This window comes from Pongo abelii, chromosome 3 (assembly GCF_028885655.2).
Source record: "Pongo abelii isolate AG06213 chromosome 3, NHGRI_mPonAbe1-v2.0_pri, whole genome shotgun sequence".
NCBI classification, from domain to species: domain Eukaryota; kingdom Metazoa; phylum Chordata; class Mammalia; order Primates; family Hominidae; genus Pongo; species Pongo abelii.
The window spans coordinates 39,217,667-39,236,896 of NC_071988.2; the positions used below are offsets into that span (position 1 = coordinate 39,217,667).

Below are 19,230 nucleotides of genomic sequence, written 5' to 3' on the forward strand. Positions count from 1 at the left end.
TAAGCCCTTGCATATATGGTCAATTGATTTTTGACAAGGGTGCCAAAACCAATCTTTGGGGAAAGAACAGTCTCTTCAAAAATGGTACTGGAAAAACTGGATATTCACAAACAAAAGAATGAATCTGAATGTTTACCTTATACCACATGCAACAATTAATTTACAATGGATCAAAGATCTTAACTAAAGAGCTAAAAACTATAAGTCATGGAAGAAAATGCAGTAAAATTTTCTTTTTTTTAAGACGGAGTTTTACTCTTATTGCCCAGGCTGGAGTGCAATGGTGTGACCTCGGCTCACTGCAACCTCCGCCTCCCAGGTTCAAGTGATTCTCCTGCCTCAGCCTCCCGAGCAGCTGGGATTACAGACGCCCGCCACAATGCACGGCTAATTTTTTATACTGTTAGTAGGGACAGGGTTTCACCATGTTGGTCAGGCTGGTCCTGAACTCCTAACGTCAGGTGATCCACTGTGTCCGGCCGAAAACACAGTAAAAAATTTTTATGAACTTGGATTTGGTTCCTTAATTATAACAAAAGTACTGTATAGGCAACAAAAGAAAAAATACACTGGGCTTCATTAAAGTGAAAACTTTTGTGCATCAAAGGATACTATCAAGAATGTAAATCGTATACCTGATAAGAGATAAATACCCAAATATATAAAGAACTTTTACAACTCAATAACAAAAAGACAACCCAATTAATAAAAGGGCAAAGTCACTGGACATTTCTCCACTTAATTGTATGATTAAAAGTGGTAAAAAACTGCAAATTTTGCTATATATATATTTACCCACAATTAACAAAAAAATTGTTTCTGACATAATAACTTACTAATTTCCATAAAGTTATGTAACTACATATTGAAAAACTTAAAAAAACAAACAAAAAAACAGACTGGGTTTCCTGTCACCCAGGCTAGAATGCAGTAACTGGATCAGAGCTCACTGCAGCCTTCCACTCCTGGGCTTGAGCAATCCTTCCACCTCAGCCTTCCAAGTAGCTGGGATTACAGGTGAGAGCCACCACACCCGCCATGAAAAACATTAGTTGGAACTTCAAATTACATGGTAATTTAAAAATTATGTTTAAAGACACACAAAAGTAGAAATGATTTCAGCAAGATGGCAGAACATCTAGAAAATATTTAAGACAAGAATACCATCTTAAATGCACCTGAAGTAGGGGGAGAAGAACTGAGTGATGCCACCACTGGTAAGACAAACAGTTCAATTTCAGAGCGCACCACCCTGTTCTCCTAAACTGTCAGAACACCACTCGCACACAACTTCCCTAGACTCATGGTTTCTGAGACAAGAGGAACTGGATGTGGAACTCGGAGCTCTCCACAAGTCTGGGAAGCCCACTCCAGTCCTGTCCCATGAGAACCACTGGGAGTGCTAGATGGGCAGAACCACCTGGGATGAACTGGGGACAAAGAGCAGGGCACTGATTGTGCTTGCACTTTGGTGACTACTCACTGCTCCGATCAGTGGGGACACCATGTTGAAGCTACTATGGAAAACAGTATGATGGTTCCTCAGGCTGGGTGTGGTGGCTCATGCCCGTAATCCCAGAAATTTGGGAGACCGAGGTGGGAGGATTGCTTGAGCCCAGGAGTTCAAGACTAGCCTGGGCAACATAACAAGATCCCATCTCTATAAAGAGAGGAAAAAAAAAAAAAAAAGCTTCTCAAAAAACCAAAAACAGATCTGCCATATAATCCAGCAATCTCACTGCTGGATATATATTCAAAATAAAGGAATTCAGTACATCTTGGCCAGGCACAGTGGCTCATGCCTGTAATCCCAGCACTTTGGGAGGCCCAGGTGGGTGGATCACTTGAGGCCAGTAGTTGGGAGACCAGCCTGGGCAACATGGTGAAAACCGGTCTCTACTAAAAATACAAAAATTAGCTGGTCGTGGTGGTACACGTCTGTAGTGCTAACTCCTTGGGAGGCTGAGGCATGAGAATAGCTTTAAGTGGGGAGGCAAAAGTTACAGTGAGTTGAGATCATTCCAGTGCACTCCAGCCAGGGCAACGGAGTAAGACATTTGTCTCAAAAAGAAAAAGGAAAAAAAAGAAAGGAAATTGGTAGATCTAAGAGGTAGATGCATTTGCATGTTTACTGTAGCACTATTTACAACAGCCAAGATATGGAATCAGCCTAAGTGTCCCTCAACAGATAAATTAATTAGGAAAATGGAGGATATACATACATACAATGAAAAATTACTCATCCATAAAAAAGAATGAAATTCTGTCATTTTCAGCAACATGAACAGAACTTGAGCAACATGAACAAAACTTGAAGTCAGTGAAATAAGCCAAGCCCAGAGACAAATATCGCATGGTCTCACTCATATGTGGGCACTAAGAGTGAAGGCCAGGCACAGTGGCTCATGCCTGTAATCCCCAGCACTTCAGGAGGCCGAGGCAGGAGGGTCGCTTGAGTCCACGAGTTTGAGACCAGCCTGGGCAACACAGTGAGACCCCATCTCTACAAAAAATACAAAAATTAGCTGGGCATGGTGGCACATGTAGTCCCAGCTACTCAGGAAGATGAGGTAGGAGATTGCTTTAGCCCAGGAGGTCAAGGTACGATGAGCCCTGATCACACCACTGCACTTGAGCCCAGGGGACAGAGTAAGAACTTGTCTCATTAAAAAAAATAATAGAATAAAAATGAAGATCTTATACAGGCAGACAGTAGAAGGGTGGTTATCAGAGCCTGTCAAGCGTAGAAGGGAAGGGGGAATAAAGAGAGACTGGTTGCCAGGTGCGGTGGCTCACGTCTGTAATTCCAGCACTTGGGGAGGCTGAGGCAGGGGGATCACGAGGTCAGGAGAGCAGCCTGGCCAACATGGTAAAACTCCATCTCTAACAAAAATACAAAAAAAGATTTAGCCAGGAGTGGTGGCAGGCACCTGTAGTCCCAGCTACTCTGGAGGCTGAGATGGGAGAATTACTTGAACTAGGGAGGCAGATGTTGCAGTGAGCCAAGATCATGCAACTGCACTCCAGCCTGGGCGAAAGAGCAAGACTCCATCTCGGGGAAAAAAAAAAAGAGAGAGAGACTGGTTAACGGGTACAAAAATACACTTAGATACAAGGAATAAGTTCTGACATTTGATACCATGGTAGGGTGACTACAGTTAACAATAATTTATTTGTATTTTAAAAATTTTATTGTTACTATTATTTTTCAGAGACAGGGTCTCGCTCTATCAACCAGGCTGGCGTGCAGTGGCTTAATCATAGCTCACTGCAGTTCCAATTACCTGGGATGAAGAGGGGATGGTATCTTAATTACTCTGATTTTCTCATTACACATTGTATGCATGTACCAAAATATTACGTGTACCTCATAAATGTGTACAATTATTATGTATCAAAATTTTTAAAAAGATATTTGAAAGTGTTGCATGCTAGAGAGAACAAAGAATAAAAAATACGCTCCACTGTTTTCAGTTCCAACTCCAATTATTTCACATACTTCAGTACTCTTCCCATATTCAAACCCTCTCAATATAAATAGTAAAAATCAAATATAATAACTAAGATAACCAAACTAACCTATTTCAAAGACTTAGATAGCTTAACTAGCTGCAAACAAACAGAAAATGAACAACCAAAACCTGGTAGATGGGAAAATTTTTGAAAGATGAAACTGGAAATTTATAATAAATGAATAAAACCATAAGGAGATTCTAATTCTAATGTAAATAATAAATAAAAATAATAAACAAAAAATTTACCATTTTTTGAAAACTAAACAATTTTTAGAGTTCTTGAAAAACAACAAGACTTACTCTTTGATATCACGAAGCTGATCAACATCTTGTGATCTTGTAAAATCTGGATCATGGGCCAGAAGGTGAATCATGTATGGAACTACATATTCAGGCAACAGTGATAATAATTTCTCTGAAGTAAAAACATTATTAAAAACAACCTTTATAAAATGCCTTAGTGGACTGAGTTCTAACCACTTAAGTTTCCATTTTTTCCCTCAGTTATTTCTAAATTAGGCACAACATGATACCTGGATACTAAAACACTTTACACTTCACTTTTCAATTTCTTTTTCTGGTACCTGGTATGCAGTTATATTTCACTTTTGAAAGATATTAAAGTCAAAGGTATCAGATATTAAACCCATTAAACAACAGGTCCCTGGCAAAGCTAGGAAAAAATTATTTAGACTGACATCAGAGCAATATGTTCAAATTAAACTACACTCCTAATCCCATAGGAAAAATGCAGTTTGCCAGAGTTAATGCAGCATAAATAGGACTCAGGAGTTCAGTTTTTAAGTACATCATAACTACAATGACAGCATTCTATAAAACTCCCAGTTTTATGATAAACTATAATAGAAACACATGACAAGGAAAAAAAAAACCTAAAAATGGATACATTGACAAAATATATTTGCGCACAGAGAACTTTGAGTTACTTACCAGTAGCCATAGGGTTCTGCTTAATGTATTCCCTGCGTATACTGATATTTTTCAGTAAACATTGTCGTGCGTGTGCTCTTCTCTCCTTCACAGGATCTTTGGCACACAAGGCAAAGATCGCCATATACTCCAATGGGAGCAGTAACTTCACAAGTGCCTTATGCAGCTTCTGAGCAAATATCTGCCTTACTTGGTAACACTCATCCTACAGCAGCACAGAAAAACTTAAATTGGCAACCATTTATTAAATAAAAAACATCAACTTAAGTATTTTTAATGTCTTCAATTAAAAAGAAGATAATTATATGGGAGAATAAATAATGTAATAATTGGAAGACAGTTAAACAGGTAATAATAGTAGTGCCTTTTGTGCATATATTCACATTATAAATGGATTTGTATCCATAGAAAAGTAATGTATTCAACTTTGAAGACAAGTAATTGACAAAAATAAGATTGTTACTTACATTAATAACAAGTGCACAGAGCTGAAACTGTTCTGGGGTAATAATTTCATGGTAACAAGGTTCCTGAGCAAGCTTCATTATGGCACTACCAGCAGCTAATCGCAAGCGAGACATATCAGATTTACTATAAACAAACAAAAAAGAAATAAACATTTCCTATAACCACTATCATTCATAAAAATGCTTTCGTCCCTTTTTGAATGTAAGGTCCTTAGAGCATAATTTATGCTTAAAATGACGTACAAATATGGGAAAGCTACTTTGAGTCCATGAACTTAACACAGGGGACTGTGACTTTCACAATGAAATCAAATCATTGCGACTTTCTGATTACAAATTTACCTGCCTTCATTTCTAGTCAAACTCTAGCTTAGATACTGCACCACAACCCAATAACTCTGCTTATTCTTGCAACCATAGTAATTGCAAGGCTAGGAAAAACTCTTTACATCAGGAGCTGTATCCGTCATTTTAAGAGAAATACATATTGATTGTAGAAAACTTGATTAAAGTGGCCAGGCATGGTGGCTCACACCTGTAATCCCAGCACATTGGGAGGCCGAGGTGGGCAGATCACGAGGTCAAGAGATTGAGACCATCCTGGCCAACATGGTGAAACCCTGTCTCTACTAAAAATACAAAAAATTAGCTGGGTGTGGTGGCACGCACTTGTAGTCCCAGCTACTCGGGAGACTCAGGCAGGAGAATTGCTTGAACCTGAGAGGTGGAGGTTGCAGTGAGCCAAGGTCGCACCACTGCACTCTACCCTGGCAACAGAGTAAGACTCTGTCTCAAAAAAAAAACAAAAAACAAAACACAAAAAAACCTGATTAAAAAAACCACAAAGAATTTAAAAAAAAAAATCACCTATCATCATTTAAAATCTATTTCCTGCATATAAACATGTAACAGGAATCTAGCTTAATGCCTGCTGGAATGGCAGGGCTGCAGTTAAGAGCGAAGAAGTATCAGACAAATACCTAAAGGATATGAAATACAAGAGCCAGTGTCTGTCTTAGGTACTAGTTCCTGGGGCTGACCTCCTTTTGCAGAATAAAGTTTTCGAATGGAACCTATGAAGCCTTGGCACTCCCACCCCAACACTGTAGATTTTTCTTACTTACGTGGTAAAATGTGGTAATGAATGGGATGGCATGGGAGTCTTTCTACTTCGACTTCTATGTGGAACATAGCATGGCTTTTATATTTATTGTGACCACTTTACGAAATGCAGAAAGCTAGCCGGAACCCACTGGGACTGTTGCTAAGCATAGAGAGAAGAAAACCTGGCACTCTTGGACAACAGGATTGTTAAAATGAGCACTAGTAACAATGAGGGAGCCTCAAATGGTTTCTATGGCATTCATTCAGGAATCAAAGTTAATAGCTATTATGTGAGTGCTTACTCCATGCCAGGCAGGTGTGAAAAACACTTTATAGGCTTCATCTCAATTAATTTTCACTCCATAAGATGAGGAAATTGAGGCTTACAAAAGGTAATACTATATTATATGATACCCAGTTAGGATCTGTCTAATGGGTGTTCATTCCATGGTTAACCATTCCTCTATTTTTTGTGATGGAAAATAATGCTGGAGGAACATGCTTGTGTATAAGCCTTCATATGATTCTTTTATACTCATGAATTATGAGTGTAAAAATAAAGAGTCAAGGATAACATTTTTGAGGATCTTGATGCAAAATGCCAAAGAGTCCTGCCAATTTATACTCATAGGAGTAATGAAGGAACCCATTTCCATGATCATACTGAGGAATGATTGCTTATAACGTTTTTTTCTTTCTGAGTTGTAATGAAAAGAGGTATTGCTTAAGTTTAAATTGTATGGACTGCATTTAGTGATGTTAAACTTTTAAAAGTAAACTGATAATAGCTAAACTTCATCTCCACTGGGGGTCCTGCCTAGGTATCATCGACTTGTAAGAGATCATTATTATGCCTTTGCCATATACTGTACATAATTACCCCCAATTTAAAGCTTTCATTATCCCTAACTCAGCTCTAAACAGTGTTATAAAAGGCTGCCTTTGGCTTATTCTATGATAAAAATAGGGCGTAGTGGTGTACATCTATAGTCCCACTACTCAGCAGGCTGAGGCAGGAGGATTGCTTGAGCCCAGCTAGCCCGGGCAACATAATGAGATCCCATTCCTAATCATAATAATTTTTAAAAAATTAATAGCATAGCAGTACCACATAACTAGCCAAGGCTAGAGTACAATGGCGTGATCTTGGCGCACTGCAACCTCAACCTCCTGGGTTCAAGCGATTTTCACGCCTTAGCCTCCCCAGCAGCTGGGATTATAGGCACATACCATCACACCTGGCTAAATTTCTATATTTTTAGTAGAGACAGGGTTTCAACATGACCTCAATTGATCTGCCTGACTTGGCCTACCAAAGTGCTGGGATTACAGGCGTAAGCCACTGTGCTCAGCCTCATAAAGGAATGATTAAACCTCTGTCCTCTAAAACAAATTTTTAAAAAGGAATGCATCATATGTAGAATACTTTAGTTATCTATGTTGGTAATCCTGGCCCCTACTAAATCAAGAATTTGAAAGAAACCAGGATCATGAAAAATTGAGCTTCTATTTTCATCTTAAAATGAGATGGCAATTTTACAGATTAAAAGTGAAAATGCGTAACAATGTAAACAATCTCTTTGTGCACATACATGTGTACACACCCAAATTTGTAGAACAACAAGAAGGCTTCAACTCTCCCTTGAGTTGCCATTGAAATTTTTATTTTTATTTATTTATTTGGAGACAGGCTCTCGCTCTGTTGCCCAGGCTGGAGTGCGGTGGCGCGATCTCAGCTCACTGCAACCTCTGCCTTCTGGTTTCAAGCGATTCTCCTGCCTCAGCCTCCTGAGTAGCTGGGATTACAGGCATGTGCCACCACGCCTGGCTAATTTTTGTTTTTTGTTTTAGTAGAGAAGGGGTTTCACCATATTGGCCAGGCTGGTCTCGAACTCCTGACCTCGTGATCCACCCGTCTCGGCCTCCCAAAGTGCTGGGATTACAGGCATGGGCCACAGCACCTGGCTGCCACTGAAATTTTTATTACTTTCATGGGACTCAAGTCACTCCACTTATTTAATCGCTTTAATACACGGAAGCTCTTTGAAGGCAGGGACTTTTCCTACTTATTTTTGCTGCAATGCTTTTCACAGTGTTTTATGAAGTAGAAGTTTAACAAATACTTGTTTAATTGAACCAATGTTGATGCTAACTGTAATAGTACAATATAATCATTATGATTACGTATTTACTGGAAAAAGTTCCTCTTCTTTAGGAATGAAGAAAAAAATATTGGCACTATTAAAATAACAATACTGACAGACAGACAAACCCTAAATGAGTACATAAGATCTGACCCTGAAGAACATGGTGTAATTACACCATTCAGTATTCATTAGGTAAATAATTCCTATGTAAATTCTACCAAAATTTCAGCACTAAGAAAACTGGAAAGAAAGAAAAATCTCACCTGATCCTCTTTTGCTCTGTCAGGTCACCCTCACTAACCAACATCGCTGATAATAACCGAAGGGTTGAATTGGCAGATTTAGACTGGTTGTTTTTCATACCCAACAGCCACCTTACCAGAAGTTTAATTGCCTGTACCTATAAAATATTAACATGCTAAAAAAAGAAAGCAACTTAAAATTCCAATTAAAGGGAAAATTAATTTATATTAATTAGATTAATGAGATTACTCATCTCCATCAGCAGACATTTTATTAAATAAATCTATGGGATAATAACAGTAACAATACGAACTAATATTTACTCTGTGCTCAACCAGTGCCAGGCACTTTTCTTGGATCTGTAAATGTATTAACTTATTTAATCTCCCAAAAAACTCTTATGAGGAAGATTTTTTTTTCCCCAACAGATAAGGCAATTGAGACACATTATTATGATAAATAACTTGCTTAAAAGTCTGGTTCCAGAATTTAGGCTTTTCATACTTAGATGTTTTGTCTAAGATTTTGAAACTATTTGAAAACATATACTTTAAAAACAACAATTTAAACTATACAGGCCGGGGGTGGTGACTCACGCCTGGAATCCCAGCACTTTGGGAGGCCAAGGCAGGTGTATCACTTGAGGTCAGGCGTTTGAGACCAGCCTAGCCAACATGGTGAAACCCTGTCTATACTAAAAAACCCTGTCTCTACTAAAAAAAAAAAAAAAAAAAAAAAATTAGTCAGGCATGGTGGCACATGCCTGTAGTCCTAGCTACTCAGGAGGCTGAGGCATGAGAATTGCTTGAACCCGGGAGGCAGAGGTTGCAGTGAGCTGAGATTGTGCCACTGCACTCCAGACTGGGTGACAGAGCAAAACTCTGTTTCATAAAAAAACCGAAACACACACACACACACACACACATGAACACACAAACACCACAACTGTACTGATTGTAGTGACTGAAAATAACTTGAGAGTTTCAGTTTTGTGGTATTGAAAAACTACTTTGAAGAAACCATCAAGTCTGATTCAGTCTCATTTAACATTGTGACCAAAAAAATGGGAATTTGTGTAATTATTGGTAGTCATAATTATTTAGAAATGTCTAGTCAAAAGATTGTTACCAATATATGTGAAAAAGCTAGCCAAAAAATCAAAGTATTATTTATTATATTTATTGACAACCTGGAAAAATGAATTGATAGAATATATGATGACTATGAAGCAACACAAAGTGAAAGATTATCAAAGAAGATGATACAATCTTATTTTAAATCCCAAATCCGCCACTTTTAAACTGAGCTTTACATCTATTAAATGTCACAAATTTAGTAACAATCATCTCTATCTGCTCTGTCACCCAGGCTGGAGTATACTGGCATGATCACAACTCACTGTAGCCTTGACCTCCTGGGCTCAAGCGATCCTCCTGCCTCAGCTTCCTGAGTAGGTGGAACTATAGGTATGCACCACCACACCTGGCCAAATTATTATTATTATTTGAGACCGAGTTTCACTCTGTCGCCCAAGCTGGAGGGCAGTGGTGGGACCTTGGCTCACTGCAACCTCTACCTCCCAGGTTCAAGTGACTGTCCTGCCTCAGCCTCCGAAGTAGCTGGGATTACAGATGTGCAACAGTATGCCTAGCTAGTTTTTGTATTTTTAGTAGACAAGGGGTTTCACCATGTTGTCCAGACTGGTCTTGAACTCCTGACCCCAAGCGATCTGCCTGCCTCAGCCTCCCAAAGTGCTGGGATTATAGGCGTGAGCCACCATGCCTAGCTCAACTAAATTATTTTTAATATTTTGTAGAGACATGGCTCACTATGCTGCCCAGGTTGGTCTTGAACTCTTGGGCTCAAGCAATCCTCGTGATCTGCCTCCCAAAGTGCTGGGATAATAGGTGTGAAAAAAAACAAAGTATTATTTATTATATTTATTGACAACCCGGAAAAATGAATTGATAGAATATATGATGACGATGAAGCAACAAAAAGTGAAACAGATTATCAAAGAAGATGATACAATCTTATTTTAAATCCCAAATCTGCCACAGGGCCCAGCTTGACAATTACCTATCTTTGCCAAGTTAATATTCATATGCTTGTAGATAGTGGTGGTGAGGCTGGATTTAAGATGCCTCTGAGCACCGTCATTCTATAAACAATCTCTCTATAAAACAGCCTCATTGAGACTGCTTTAGCAGGCAGAAGACACTGACATATAATAAACAATGACAACTATAATGTCTTCAATAAACCATTTTTTGCAATGGATTTTAAAATAAAGCACCTCCTTAACAAATGCTTATTAACTATTAGGTTTAATAAAAAAGGCTCCCAGCTAGGCACGATGGCTCAAGCTCATAATCCCAGCACTTTGGGAGGCTGAAGTGGGAGGATCAGCTGAGCCCGGGAGTTCAAGACCGAACTGAGTAACACAGCAAGATCCCATCTCTGTTTACTAAATTTTTAAAAGGTGAGGAAGATAACTACAAAATGTTCCTTTTTAAACATGAAGATTATCAAGGCCTAAACGAATTTACCTTTGCTAGTACTTCAGGGGAAACCTCTTCATCTGGAGACCACAGTTTTCCATTCTTTTCACCTGTTGACTATAGACAATTGAATAAATTTAGCTATTAGCATGAAAAAAAAAATTAAATTTTTGCTGATTAAGTTTTTCATGTTGATCAACACAGCCTTTGAGAAACCTACGGGAACATCACCAACCAGAGCTTGGAAAAGGACAAAGTTAGAAGACTCATACTTCCCAATTTTGAAACTTACTATAAAACCTACAGTAATCAAGACAATGTGGCTGGTACTGGCAAGGATAGACATATACACTAATGGAATAGAGAACCCAGAAAACCCTTGCATATATGGTAATTCATTTTTGACAAAGGGTGCCAAGACCATCTTTAGTGAAAGAACAGTCTCTTCAACAAATGGTGCTAGAAAAACTGGATATTCAGCCGGGTGCAGAGGGTCAAGCCTGTAATCCCAGCACTATGGGGGGCTGAGGCAGGTGGATCACTTGACGTCAGGAGTTAGAGACCAGCCTGGCCAACATGGCAAAACCCCGCCTCTACTAAAAATACGAAAAAATGAGTTGGGCATGGTGGTGCATGCCTGTAGTCTCAGCTATCCGGGAGGCTGAGGCTGGAGAACTGCTTGAACCTAGGAGGCAGAGGTGGCAGTGAGCTGACATTGCGCCACCTCACTCCAGGTTGGGCTACAGAGTGAGACTCCGTCTCAAAAACACAAAAGCAAAACAAAAAAAAACCCTGGATATCCACAAGAAGCAAACACACAAACAAAAAAAGAAACTAGATTGTTAATACATATAAGAATTAACTCAGAATGAATCAAATATCTCAATTTAATAGCTAAAACCGTAAAACTCTGAAAAGATGACATAGAGAGAAATCTTCATGATCTTGGATCTGGTAAATAGCTGACAAAGGTTTAATATACAGAAAATGTAAATAACTCTTAAAACTCAACAAGAAGCAACCCAACTAAAAGTGGGTGAAGGCAGCATGAGCAACATGGTGAAACCCTGTCTGTATAAAAAAATACAAAAATTAGCCAGGCATGGTGGCGTGTGCTGATAGTCCCAGCTACTGAGGAGGCTGAGGCAGCAGGTATTGCTTGAGCCTGGGAAGCGGAGGTTGCGATAAGCCAAGGTTGCGCTAGTGCACTCCAGCCTGGGTGACAGACTGAGACCATGTCTCAAAAAAAATAAATAAATAAAATAAAATAAGACTGGGGTGGGGGAAGCAATTTAATACACAGCTCTCCAAAGAAGATATACAGGTAGTCAATAAGCACACGAAAAATATCCTTGACATCATTATTCATTAGGAAAATGCAAATCAAAACCACAATGAGATACCACTTCTTATCCACCAGTATGGCTATTGCTTTTTTAAAAAGCAAAATGACATGTAACCCAACAATGTTATTCCTAGATATATACCCAAGAAATGGGAGAACAGGAACATAAATGTTTATATCAGCATTATTCACAACAGCCAACACGTAGAAGCAACCCAAGTGTCCACCAATCAACAAACAAAATGTGGGATATATACAAACAAAAATATACATATAATAGAACACTGTTTAGCCACAAAAGGAACAACATTCTGATACATACTACAACATGGAAGAGCCCTGAGAACATGCTAAGTGAAATACAACAGACACAAAAGGACAAATATCATATAAGAGATACCTAGAATAGATAGTCAGAGAGTCAGAAGGTAGAACAGAGGGCAATGGAGAGTTGTTGCTTAATGAGTACAGAGTTTCTGTATGGGGTGATAAAAAATTCTGGAGATGGATAGGGTGGTGATGATTAGGTAACAATGTGGCTATTATGTCAGTGAATTTTAACACTTAAAAATAGCAAATTTGATATTATGTATAGTTTATCACCATAAAAAAAGACCATCTGAAAACACAATCTATCAACAATCATCATTTAAGAGGTATCTTAAATTTCACATTTGTTGAAAACCACATCTATCAAAAGTAAAAATAACAGCAAGGATATGTGGGGTAGAAAATGAGACTTAGGCCATGTTCTTCTCTTCTTGTCTGCTGCGTTCAAAAGTGGAAGGTGATACAATACAGAAGGGGCACTAGCAGGTGTCTTTAAGTTCCTGATATTGAGGCCTCAAGATTACCAAAACATGTGAGAGTTAGGAACTTTGGATAAGCTGGATTTGTGGCAAACTAACACTTAACTGAAAGTCATCCACAATGATCCGGCATATCTGTATCTTTATTCAATAACAACAGATTTAATTTAGATCCATTTGGTAAAGCAGTGATTCTTTTATTTATTTATTTTTTTGAGACAGAGTCTTGCTCCTGTCACCTAGGCTGGAGTGCAATGGCACAATCTTGGCTCACTGCAACCTCTGCCTCCCGGGTTCAAGCGATTCTCCTGCCTCAGCCTCCCGAATAGCTGGGATTACAGGCACCCGCCACCAAGTCCGGCTAATTTTTTTGTATTTTTAGTAGAGACAGGGTTTCACCATGTTGGCTAGGCTGGTCTTGAACTCCTGACCTCAGGTGATCCACCCACCTCTGCCCCCTAAAGTGCTAGGATTACAGGCGTGAGCCACCAAGCCCTGCCAGTAGTGACTCTTAATCAAGGTGTGTTTCCGAAATCATTTGGGGAGTCTTTTCAATCTATACATTCCAACCCAGATGTAATAAATCAGAGCACAGAGACATCAATAAATCTAGTGCCAAAAGTACAGTGTATTATCTTAAAAATTAGTTAAATTCAAGTCCACTTACTTTTTTTTTTTTTTTTTTTTTTTTTTGAGACACAGTTTCGCTCTTGTTGTCCAGGCTAGAGTGCAACTGTGCAATCTTGGCTCACTGCAACCTCTGCCTCCTGGGTTCAAGTGATTCTCCTGCCTCAGCCTCCTGAGTAGCTAGGATTACAGGTGCCGTACCACGCCTGGCTAATCCACTTACATTTCTAACAATGTTTGATAAAACAAATTTTAGCCCGGCATGGTGGCTCACACCTGTAATCTCAGCACTTGGAGAGGCCAAGGCGGACGGATCACCTGAGGTCAGGAGTTCAATACAACCCTGGCCAACATAGCGAAATCCCGTCTCTACTAAAAACACAAAAATTAGCCAGGCGTGGTGACAGGCTCCTGTAATCCCAGCTACTTGGGAGGCTGAGGAATGAGAGGAGGCCAAGGTTGCAGTGAGCCGAGATCGTGCCACTGCATTCCAGCCTGGGGCACAGAGCGAGACTGTCTTCAAAACAAAACACAAAAATAACCCAATTCTAACATTCCAGAAAATGATAAACTGTCTTTTGAGGGTCAGGAAAATAGCTTTTACTTATATTTAACTTTCATGATTCACCAATCTCATGTTCTAATTTTTGTTTCTTAAGTGTGAAATTCTAGTAGTAATAGCTACCATGAAATAAGGAAGTAGTTTGGAATTTAAACAAATAAGTAGAACCAATATAGAATAATTTAAAAGAAAAAGAGAATTACATAGAAACAGAAGTGTTTCTGTGATGAAGATGTAAACAGCCTTAATCTCATGATTCTCAATTTAATTAAATGAGAAACTTACCCTGTCATTCATTAGCAGATCTTTCACAATAAAATTTGCTACTACAGATTTCATTGGGGAAGCAAACTGATCTGGTGCTAACATAGAAATGTGGCCCAATGAAACTAATGGAGTTATAAGTTGTTCTGGCACATCAGCATTCAGACTCCTACTGAGTGGCTATAAAAATAAAACAGACAAAATTACCAATTTGTTTGATAAATATCTAGACACTCTACTGAAACAGTACATTTTCCTGAGTCCTCCTGAATTTATCATGCCCAAACCAATCTTCTCTAATACGATCATAACTAACTTCAACCACGTTAAGACACCTGGTTCTTAATTCACCTACTAAAATTTAGCAAGATTGAAAGAATGTAGAAAAAAGATAAAAGAAAAAATAAAATCCAACAGAAAGAAGTTTAAAAAAAACATTTTTGCTTCATCAAATCAGCATTATTTTTGACTAATCTACAACAATGGATTTGCTGTACCAGTGGATTTCTTACCATGTGGAAGCATTTTAAATGACCTTAAATCATACAAAGTAAGAGTTAACTGGGTTTTGGTCACACTATCTCCAATTTATGATAATAGGAATACATTTCTAATAGTAAAATGAGGCCAGTCATTATATGTAAAAAAAAGGGAAACAGGATTAATTTTCAGGTAGGGTTCTTAGGTACTTTAAACTGGATTGTTCAAAATTATCTACGAATACTTTCCGAGGATAAATGCACCACTGAACCAATAAGGCTAAAATTAAGTAAAATGTTCTAACATAAACACGTAAGGCCAGGTGTGGTGGCTCATATGTGTAATCCTAGCATTTTGAAAGGCTGAAGTGGGTGAATCGCTTCAGTCCAGGAGTTTGAGACCAGCCTGGGCAACATGGCAAAACCCCATCTCTATAAAAAATCCAAAAATTAGCTGGGCGTGGTGGTGGTGCCTGTACTCTCAGCTACTTGGGAGGCTGAGGCAGGAGGACTGCTTGAACCTAGGAGTTCGGGGCTGCAGTGAGCAGAGATTGCATCACTGTACTCCAGCACTGGTGAGAAAGTGAAACTTTATCTCAAAAACAAACTAAAAACCAAAAGCCACAAATCCCTTCGATACGAGGTGTTTGAACATATAACCTGATCTACAGGCTGGGAATGCAGTACCACATAAAATAGAATCCTTGCTCACAAGGAATTTATAGTCTAAGGTAGGACTTCATATAAACAGCTTTAAAAAATCTAGCTTCCATCTTCATCAAACTATAGAGCTTAAAAAATAAAGACAAATATAAACACAACCTATATATTAGATATACCTCAAAAATCTGTGCAAGCTGGACTTCTTTATTTGTGAATATGGCGTGTATACAGTGCACAGCCTGTTTTGCTTGGTGTGGAGTACCCCTCTTTGCTTTTTGATGTAAAATGGGAATTAAGGTCCTGCAAAAAATAATAGAGTTTTTTTTTTTTTTTTCTTAAACCCATAAACCAACAAGTATTCCTTTGGTTGACCTCCACTTCCCCTATATGGATGGATGTTGGTAGAGAAGGCTCTCTTAAAAATTATCTGATCTAGAGAAAGTTGTAAAAAAGCTCCCTCTCTGCCCCCAAGTATAAACCAAGAAATACAATGCCTCAAGAAAAAGCCTACTTCAGGAGACAATTTTTATTTTAAAGTTACCTCACAAATATGCAAAATAACAAGCAACCCTTAATTCATAATCTAAAGCTTACCCCATGACACATTTTTGCATTTATCTTCTAAGTAGGGTATTGCTAATTTTTCAATTCCCTTTTATAATCCCCTTCAGTTATTTCAAAGTAGCTATGGAAAGAAAGTAGCAAAAGGCCAAGTTGTATTAAACAGCTGAAATAATATTAGTGAAAGAAAGTATGCAAAGATACAGCTACATATATATCAGTAGAATGGCAATAAAAATATCTAACTATTACGTCCCAGGCACCATTCTAGATATTTCCGCATGGATTAATTCAACTAATGTTCACATCCACCCAAAGAAGACTATTATAGTCATTACACAGATGAGAAAATTAAAGCACAAAGATGTTATTTAAGCCTCCCAAGATGACGAAGCTAGGAAACTGGGAGTTGGGATCTGAAAATTAGCATTTCTTTCAAAATCCATATACTTAACCTCTACACTGACAATGAAGAGTAAACTAAAACAGTCTTATTTTAGGATGATGGAAAAACATAAAGCATTCTTCAAAAATTAAACGTTGATGACATGAAAAAACATTAGGTAGAATGAAGAAAATAGTGTGCATATATGAACTTATAAAAAATAGACAAACACATCTAGTAGATGAACATTCATAGGAAGTATATATATCAAATGTTAATGGTGACTATTTTGTTATATTTTTTCTAGTTTCAGTTTGCTACAATGAACATAAGTATTTTTATAATCAGAAGAAAATTGATAAAGTGAAACAAACATTTAAGGAAAGATATCTGTCATATATTTAATGTTATTAGAGAAGAGCCTATTTTATAGATTATAAAGTTAGTGGTATCAAATGTAAGGGTGACAACGTCCTCTTATGATAACGGAAGGCTACATATGAAACCTATACTGCAGGCTCCAGGCCATGCACCTTAACCAAAAATGGGAACATATGCTAGTTGGTATAAGTCTGATTTGACATTTATAGATATGCCTGAAGTTTGCCTCTATGGACTTTGGAATTATGAGATAGGGATATCCATGACCAAATAGACTTCCTTGACTGAGTACTGACTACGCTTCTAAATGGAAGATGTCTTTCCTCTCTCCTATCTGTTTAGTCTTTCACCATTCCATTTACCAGACTGAGATTTCTTATAACACTGGTGAATGACAAAGGAAGATAGTTTCAATCAAATTGTTGTTAAATGTATTATTATTATTAGCCAAATAAAATGATACAGAAAGTCAACTTTAACCTTTCTTCTTGTTTTTTCTGGAGCAGTATAATCCAGTGATGCCATCAGAGTTGTTATTGAGGTCTTTAGCGTTGTGCCTTTCTGCTTTCCAGTGATTATCTCCTTTCTTCTCCATTAGTCTTATGAATAAGGTATTTTATTCCTCACGTCCAAAGTTAACTCTTCCACCTATACTCATTTTCAACTGTTTCCTTTGGGGGTAGAATTCCTCTAAGAATAGATTCTTTGCCTTAAAAAAATGTATAGGATTTCCTCCCTTGAAAAACTCATCAAAAACTATCCTACTGTGTCAGTGATCTTTTTTTTTTAAATAATGTATAAAGTTTATTATTTCTAGTCTATAAACTCCTTGAGGGCAGGGACTGATTGTGGTAACTTTTTATTATTAGCCAAAACAATGCAGAGAATGAAGAGAATGTACAATGGACACTGAATTATTTCACAAGTTAAACTATTAGCTCACAAATTTAATAAAAACTTCAGGAGACCGCTTGTCCTATGATTATCATGTGAAGAAAATGGTATGTAGTTGAATATACCCTGAACTAATTGCAAATACCCTGAACATATGATTCAACAGCCATTTGCATGTATTTTTTCCTTCAAAAGATGTCTTCTGCATATTTTAAGTGTAAACATAACATCTCAACACAAGTTTCACCTTAACCTTTTTAAGATGCCAAAGTGAAATATTTGCCCCATTTTTTGGTAGGATAGCAAAGTGACAGTTATTGAATTTATAACCCATTTATAGAAAAAAAGATGAATATACATGGATTAGAAAGACATTAGTCATAAATATAATAAAACACTAAATTCTGTGATAACTTTTGATTCTTAATATCTTAAAATAATTTTGTTATAAACAAACATGTAGTTTCAGTTTATTCTGCTGCCTACATTCTAATGGTGGGAGAGGGGTGTCAGGCAAGGGAAAGACAAAACAGAGGAGGACGCAGAAAAGTAGCTTCTAAATCAAAGTTGTCTTTCCTCCCTCCTATCTTCCTACACAGAAAGAAAACAATGATTTTATGGTTCCCACACTTAGAAACTTTTGTATTTACCATGGGAGAAAAAATGTACTCACGATCGTATCTGGGGAAGGTCTGTTTCTATTTTGTGACCTGTATTTCTAAAAATTTGAATAGCAGCTTCTGCTACCTTGTCATCCTCCATTCTTAGGCACTGTAACAAGGACTCATATGTCTCTGCAGAGTGGAACGAGGTAGGATGTGTAAAAGACAGAACCTGAAAAAATAGATACAGCTTTAGAAGTACAGACAATGGTTTTAATCCATTAAAAAAGAATTACTTCCCGCAAAAGAAAAAAAAATTAAATTCTGGGGTAAATATGCTAGCTACACAGAATAGAGATATATCTCCTAGCCGTCCTTGCAGTTAGTTATGGCTAATTAGACATTATCAGAAATAGTGTATGGTGTGGTAGCTTCCAGTTATTCCTTGACACAACTAACAGACAGCCTTTGTCCTATTTTCTTCTTCACCTCTTAGTCTACTCTGCTACTTAGAACACAAAACACATGGCTTCTTTTTTATGGAATGTGATTTACAATATTAATAACTATTATCAGTTTATAAATATATTGTATTTAGGTGAAGGAATGCTTGAGATAAAACCTCCACACGTAACGACTCAATCTTTGTGTAATGTAAACAAAATGCTAACTCAGAGCTTTGACTGGCAAAAAGATATTCTATGAGAAATTTTTTTTTTCTTTCTTTGAG

The 19,230-nt window shown here is 37.8% G+C and overlaps 1 protein-coding gene across 2 annotated transcripts in view; it reads right to left on the minus strand.

The window, feature by feature from the left end:
- PDS5A (PDS5 cohesin associated factor A) overlaps nt 1–19,230 on the minus strand; it is a 159,414-nt gene that overhangs the window by 38,650 nt on the left and 101,534 nt on the right. For both annotated transcript variants that reach the window (XM_002814687.5, XM_054553455.2), the window contains exons 18-25: nt 18,572–18,732; nt 15,854–15,977; nt 14,557–14,715; nt 10,977–11,045; nt 8,448–8,584; nt 4,934–5,057; nt 4,467–4,671; nt 3,816–3,930 (exon numbers count right to left, since the gene is read on the minus strand). In XM_002814687.5, coding sequence (XP_002814733.3) covers nt 3,816–3,930; nt 4,467–4,671; nt 4,934–5,057; nt 8,448–8,584; nt 10,977–11,045; nt 14,557–14,715; nt 15,854–15,977; nt 18,572–18,732 — 1,094 coding nt within the window. The remainder of the gene's footprint in view (nt 1–3,815; nt 3,931–4,466; nt 4,672–4,933; nt 5,058–8,447; nt 8,585–10,976; nt 11,046–14,556; nt 14,716–15,853; nt 15,978–18,571; nt 18,733–19,230) is intronic.